Here is a 6,020-nt window from a genome sequence, read left to right as displayed (position 1 = left end):
GGGAAAGAAAACTCAGTAAGCTTAGGTTTTTTTTTTTTTTTTTAATTTTTAAAAAATGTTGAAAAATAAATCCATGTCTGCATAAATTCCCAACCCCCATTTCTCCAAGTTTCTGGAAGGTGGGTTTGGTGGGCACCCTCAGCTCCTTAGCATCTCCCAGCTGGCCCCTGAAGACAGAGCTTCTCTTCCAGCCTCTGCTGCTGTAAGGCCCCTCTGCCCACCTCCCCTCTGCAGCCTCCCTCCCCACCTCACCCCAGACTTATTGCTAAAATAAGGGAAAGAGGAATGAGAACAGCCAGCACACCCAACTGCCCTCTCCCCACCCCATGCTAAGGTCACTACCCCCGACACATAAAGGGCAGAGCCCAGAGGCCAAGCCCCAGCAGACTAGGAGGCAGCCATTCCAGTCCCAGCCAGGAAGCGAAAGTGCCCTCAGGCCAGCTCAAAGGCCCCGGAGCCTGGCCATGACCCCAGGAGACAGGCCCAGCTGCCAGGAACACATGCAGAACCCACAGGGCGGGGCTGGGCTGTGCGCAGCTCTGGTCTTCCAAAAACCCCACCAGATCCCTAGTCCCTTCTGTCCTCGGTGACACCAGAGATGCCTGGGGATGGCCAGCAAAGGGATCCTGGAGCCTGTGGTTGGTGGAGGGCCACAGGGCTCAGAGTGAGGGTGCCGGGGGCTCCAGAGGGGCTCCAATCAGGGTGGGTGGGGGCTGAGGGCCAGGACGGGCACTGTGGCGGGAGGCAGCCAGAGCGGGGCGGATGAGAGGTGGTGGGGGCTGGTTGGGGGCCAGCCGGGGCTGGAGGAAGCGGCCCTGCTGCAGTGGGGGTGGCTGTCGGAGCAGAGTGGGAGCCGTGGGCAAAGGTGGCCTCAGCAGTGGGGGCGGCTGGGACAGCGAGGTGGGAGGTGGAGGGGGTGGTGGCGCAGAGGGCACTGATCGGGGCACAGACGTGGAGACCGCTGTAATCTGGACCTGAGGGGAGAGAAAAGAGTGAGAAGCCAGGCTCTTCCCGCCCTCAGCCCAGTCTAAGGACCGAGGCGGCGCCTTGCCTCGCCTCGCCTCACCTCTTCTCTCTGAGGGGTTTCTCTCACCCCCTTCTCACCTCATCATCTTCCTCTAGGGCTGGGGCTGGCAATGGAGCCCCTCTCCTAGCCTCCTCCATGGGGACCGGGGCTCCAGGGGCCCCATCCTGCTCAGCCTCCCATTCCTGCAGCACCTCCTCCAGATTGAAGCGGCGCCGGTAGCTCACAAAGAAAGTCTTCACCTGGGTCAGAGTCTTGTTCCCAATCACCTCTGCAATAGCCCCAAAGTCTTTGCCATACCTACGGATGGCTGCAAGGGTCAAAAGGGCAGCAGCGTCAATACCCCTCAGAACTAGTTACTTCCCTGACCCTTCCCCTCTGTCCCCCGCACTCCTTGGAGGGTGGGGAGATAGATTCCTGGGGTCCTCTCTTCTCACCACAGTTTAACCCACCTTGGACAGCCAAAAGCTGCTCATCTGTGGTCCAGCGGGAGTTGAACTTGGTGTTGGCCTGGAAAGCAAGGAACACACATATCCTTTAGACTCAAAACCATGCAAATGGCAGCCCTGCTCCCCAAGTAGTACTCTTTCTGCTCTACCTCCAGAGAGAAATCCCCTTTTGCACCCTAACTTAAAGAGCGGCCATACCTCCGGGGGGCGGAGTGGATCAATGCCGCCCTCCAGGGCTTGGCGCAGGCTGCTGTTTGTCTGCTTCATGCTCTGTACCTGGGAAGGCCAGGAAGTGGAGGAACATCAGACTGCCATCTCAGGCAGGCCACCATGCCCCTCACAGGACCCTACTTCTGCATAGACGCCAGCACCACTGCCTAGGCAAAGCTCTCTGCCGTCCACCATCTGGCTTGTTCCCCCTGCACTACTCAGTAGGGGAGCCGCTGGGGTTCTCCCCTTTCTGTAGACCAGTTTTTATTTTTATTATATATATACACACACACACACAGACACACACATATATATATATTTTGAGACGGAGTTTCACTCGTTACCCAGGTTGGAGTGCAGTGGCACAATCTCAGCTCACCAAAACATCCGCCTCCCAGGTTCAAGCGATTCTCCTGCCTCAGCCTCCCGAGTAGCTGTGATTACAAGCGCCTGCCACTCCGCCTGGCTAATTTTGTATTTCTTTATGTTTTTTTTTTTTTTTTTTTAGAGACGGAGTCTCGCTTTGTCGTCCAAACTGGAGTGCAGTGGCCGGATCACGGCTCACTACAAGCTCCGCCTTTTGGGTTTACGCCATTCTCCTGCCTCAGCCTCCCGAGTAGCTGGGACTACAGGCGCCTGCCACCTCGCCCGGCTAGTTTTTTGTATTTTTTAGTAGAGACGGGGTTTCACCGGGTTAGCCAGGATGGTCTCGATCTCCTGAGCTTGTGATCCGCCTGTCTCGGCCTCCCAAAGTGCTGGGATTACAGGCTTGAGCCACCGCGCCCGGCCTAATTTTGTATTTTTTGTAGTAGAGACAGGGTTTCTCCATGTTGGTCAGGCTGGTCTCGAACTCCCATCCTCAGGTGATCCACCCACCTCGGCCTCCCAAAGTGCTGGGATTACAGGCATGAGCCACTGTGCCCAGCCTATTTTTTTTTTGAGACAGAATCTCATTCTGTTGCCCATGCTGGAGTACAGTAGTGCAGTCTCCACTCACTGCAACCTCTGCCTCCCAGGTTCAAGCGATTCTCCTGCCTCAGCCTCCTAAGTAGCTGGGATTACAGGCGTGTGCCACCATGCCCAGCTAATTTTTGTATTTTTAGTAGAGATGGGGTTTCACCATGTTGGCCAGGATGGTCTTGAACCGGGGACCTCAGGTGGTCCGCTCGCCTCAGTCCCCCAGAGTGCCTGGATTACAGGCATGAGCGACCGCACCCAGCCTATAGACCAGTTTTTAAAAGAAGGCCCAAAAAGAACACCGCATTGCCCAGAGTCCTAGAGGATGGGGCTCGGCCCCTGAACCATGTCGCTTACACCTCAGCTCCCCCCAGACTTCAGTTCCCAGGTGCTGAGTGCCCCCTTTGCATAGCCCCGTCATTTCCCAGGGCCCCACCTGGCGCTTGAGGGAGATGAGCTGAGAGTCAAGACCTCGGAGCGTGAGGTTGGCAAGGTCCGGGCTTCCTGACACTGCCGTGAGGCCCTCAGGGCTCAGGTACATGCCCTTGGGTGGGCGACGCCGGGTTCGCAAGGGATGGTGGCGGTACTGAGATACCTGGACCTCCTTTTTTCCAGGGCCTGGGCGTGCATTCAGGGGCCGAGAGGGCAGAGGCTGCCAGTGAAAGGAGAGGCGGGTAGGTGGTGCAGAGCCTGAGAGAGGCAAGAGGACAGGCAGGCGGGGCCCAGAGGCTCTGGGAGCTCACCTCTCTCTTAGGGTCTCCAGGGTCGGGCTCTCCCTCACTCACGCCTCCTCGACCCTCTTCGAGCTCATCACTGCTGACACAGGGGCCAGGGAGGGAATGAGGCAGGTGCCAGGAGCTCTACCTACCCCCATGCCCAGTGCCTGCTCCTGCCCCCACCTGTCTTCTTTGTCCTTGCGGCCCCCCAGCCGCCGGGCCTGTCTGTCCATCACGCTAGTTCGGCTGCGGGTCTTCTTCCAAGAGTAGTAATATTTCACCAGGCTGGGAATCAACTTGTCGGGCAGCTGGAGGAGGCAACGCCAGAAGCTGGGGCCCACTCAAGACTCTGGGCCCCAGGTAAGCTCTTCAGAAAGGAGGGGCAGAGGAGCGCCAGGGAGTGGGGGTGGAAGGGCTTTACCATCTGCTGGATACGCTGGAAGCACTTGCCGTGGAAGCCAAAGGCCTGTTCAAACAGCACCTTGTCCTCTACTGTCCACTCGTCAGGGAATGGGGTGAAGTTGGCCAGGTCAGCCAGCGACTTCTCCACATCGTGCTTATGCCACAGGAGCATGCCCAGCGCCTGGCCCGGGGCAAGGGGCAGCTCAGGCTCAGCTGCCCCCAGCACCGTTCCACCCCATTCCCAAGACCCTGGGGGCCAAGGCTCACCTGCTCAATGTTGTAGCCATGCTTCTCCTTGGCCATTGCAATGTACTTGTCAACTGCAGGGGCAGGAGGGGCAGGGTCTTGGTGAAGGGGGTTATAGCTCCTAACCCAGGCCTGTCCAGAAAGGGACCACCCCCCAGCGGCCAGGCCCCTGAAGACGAGCCCCAGGACAAGGGTTCGACCCACACACACCTCAGCTTCCAGCCCCCTTCTGAGAAGAGCTGGCTTGGAGCTGGGATGAACCCAAGCCCCTACCTCCCAGGGCTGTGCCCCACTCACGCTTGGCATCTGACACACAGTGGTTGGGTGACCACACCAGCATCCCCTTCAGCTCCTTGTTGCTGTAGCGTGCAGGGCTCTCTGAAAGGCCGAGGAGCAGGAGGGAAGACACTCAGATCAGCCTGGTGGCACAAGCCTGGCTGGACCCATGGCCAGAGGACAGCAGAGGAGTGGAGCCAGGGAGGTTGAGGCCCAGAAGGGAAGGAGGGGCAGAGACCCAGACAGGAAGGCAGGGCAGGAAAGCTAACCATGCCGCAGGGCCACCCACCCCTGCCAGCCTGTCCTCCCAGGGGGAGCCAGCCAAGGGCACCCCAGGTGGGGCTGCAGGCTAAGCCCGGGGCCTCCACCCCCACCCCACTTCACAGCCTGTCCTGCCACTCACCAGGCTTGCACTCCGGAATTACGGCCTGGTAATTGGTTCCAACGCGGATCATGCTGTCTGTGGAGCCAGGGGGAGGTAGTCAGGACTCCAGGGAGGGCGGACGGGAGAGAGGATGTGGCGGGGGAGGTGGCTGGCCTGGAGTTCTCCTTCCTGACCACCCAGGGCCCCCACCTTCCAGGAGGCTCACTTTTGTCCCCCTCAGTTACCTGCAGCCACAGAAAGGACTGGAAGAGGAAAAGACCCTGTCCAGCCATGGCCATTGGGGCTGGAGGGTGGACAAGGGGACGGTTTTAGAGCCCAGGCCAAGCACAGTGCTTTGTTCCGGCTGGGGGGAGGGGAGCCGGGTTGGAGGGCAGCCCCTAGACCTGGACCACAGCCCTGCAAGGAACCCAAGGCTCCTCCCCACCACAGGAGCCTCACAGCTCTGTGTGGAGGTGTCTCTCCAGCCCCTGCTCCAGCCAGACCTCAGTCCCCTGCAAGATGGCAAGGTATGAGAGATCCACTCTATGCAAGGGAGGGATGCCTCAGTCCCTGAGGAGCTGAGGGCAGGGGAGGGGCCGACAGGACGCCTCCACAGCAGCTAGGGGCCCAGGTTCCAGATTGGCTGTGCCGGCAGCCTGGGCTTGGGGGAGAAGCAAAGCAGAGGCTTCAATCCAGGAGAGGCAGGAGCCATCAGTGTAACAGGCTCGTGGTCTGCAACTCTTCCCCCTCCCGCCCCACTCCGCTCCCCCAAGGCCGGCGCGCTTTTAACCCTAGGCCACCGGGCTCACCGTGCGAGTGCTCCTCCTCGCTGCTGTCATCCTCCGAGTGGGGCTGTCCGCCGTTGGGCACCGTCTTGGCCCGGCTGCGGGACAGGATCCCGGAGCCCGCGCTCGGCTTCTCCATCACCGAGGGCATTACCCCGCCCAGCTGCCCCGGGGGGGCGCGGGAGCTTTCGGAGAGCGACAGTGGTTCCTGCACTCGCTCCGAGTGCCTAGCCTGGCCCGGCCTGGAGAGGTCGCCACTGAGGTTAGGAGAGGCAGGAGGTCAGCGTGGCTAGGGTCCGGCGGGGTGGGAGCCCACCGGGCAGCCCCAGCGCTCTCCGCGACCCCCACGAGCCAGGGCGTCAGAAAAGTTTGTGCAGAAGTGGGGGACGCAAGGGATGAGCGCAAGGTCCGGTGCGGCTGCGGCGCGATTGCTATGTACGCCCTTCAGGGTTGGGGTTCCCCTTAAGTCGCGGTCCCCGTCCTCGGGGCGCCCTGGAACCCCACCGCCCACCTGCCCACGCCGTTCAGCGGCCGGCCGCTGCAGCGTAATCTGCGCCCCCAGGGTTCTGCGGCTCTCGGCTGCGCCGGGGA

The 6,020-nt window shown here is 60.6% G+C and overlaps 1 protein-coding gene across 2 annotated transcripts; it reads right to left on the bottom strand.

Moving 5' to 3' along the window:
• Positions 1-12: 12 nt before the first annotated feature.
• On the bottom strand, positions 13-6,020 carry RCOR2 (REST corepressor 2). Of its 2 annotated transcripts, XM_011942619.1 has the most exons (13): positions 5,454-5,699; positions 4,890-4,907; positions 4,684-4,740; positions 4,302-4,382; positions 4,026-4,078; positions 3,778-3,939; positions 3,540-3,664; positions 3,384-3,453; positions 3,077-3,292; positions 1,672-1,749; positions 1,477-1,534; positions 1,105-1,334; positions 13-974 (listed from the first exon to the last, which is right to left on the bottom strand). In XM_011942619.1, the coding sequence occupies exons 1-13, from the start codon at positions 5,578-5,580 to the stop codon at positions 660-662; spliced, it is 1,590 nt and encodes a 529-aa protein (XP_011798009.1). In that variant the 5' UTR covers positions 5,581-5,699; the 3' UTR covers positions 13-659. The 2 variants fall into 2 exon arrangements, with proteins under 2 accessions (XP_011798009.1, XP_011798010.1); XM_011942620.1 differs by lacking the exon at positions 4,890-4,907 and having other exon boundaries at positions 5,454-6,020.

Source organism: Colobus angolensis, unplaced genomic scaffold, assembly GCF_000951035.1.
Source record: "Colobus angolensis palliatus isolate OR3802 unplaced genomic scaffold, Cang.pa_1.0 Scaffold21, whole genome shotgun sequence".
NCBI lineage: Eukaryota > Metazoa > Chordata > Mammalia > Primates > Cercopithecidae > Colobus > Colobus angolensis.
This window is presented reverse-complemented; position numbering and strand designations above follow the sequence as displayed.

What these genes read in the sequence shown, in the direction of transcription:
- RCOR2 (XM_011942619.1), bottom strand. Translation starts at nt 5,580, where the DNA reads ATGCCCTCGGTGATGGAGAAGCCGAGCGCGGGCTCCGGGATCCTGTCC. An exon ending in TCCAGCGTATCCAGCAGATG is followed by an intron (nt 3,665 to 3,777) that starts GTAAAGCCCTTC and finishes TGCCTCCTCCAG; the next exon opens with CTGCCCGACAAGTTGATTCC. An exon ending in GCAGCTTTTGGCTGTCCAAG is followed by an intron (nt 1,335 to 1,476) that starts GTGGGTTAAACT and finishes TGACCCTTGCAG; the next exon opens with CCATCCGTAGGTATGGCAAA.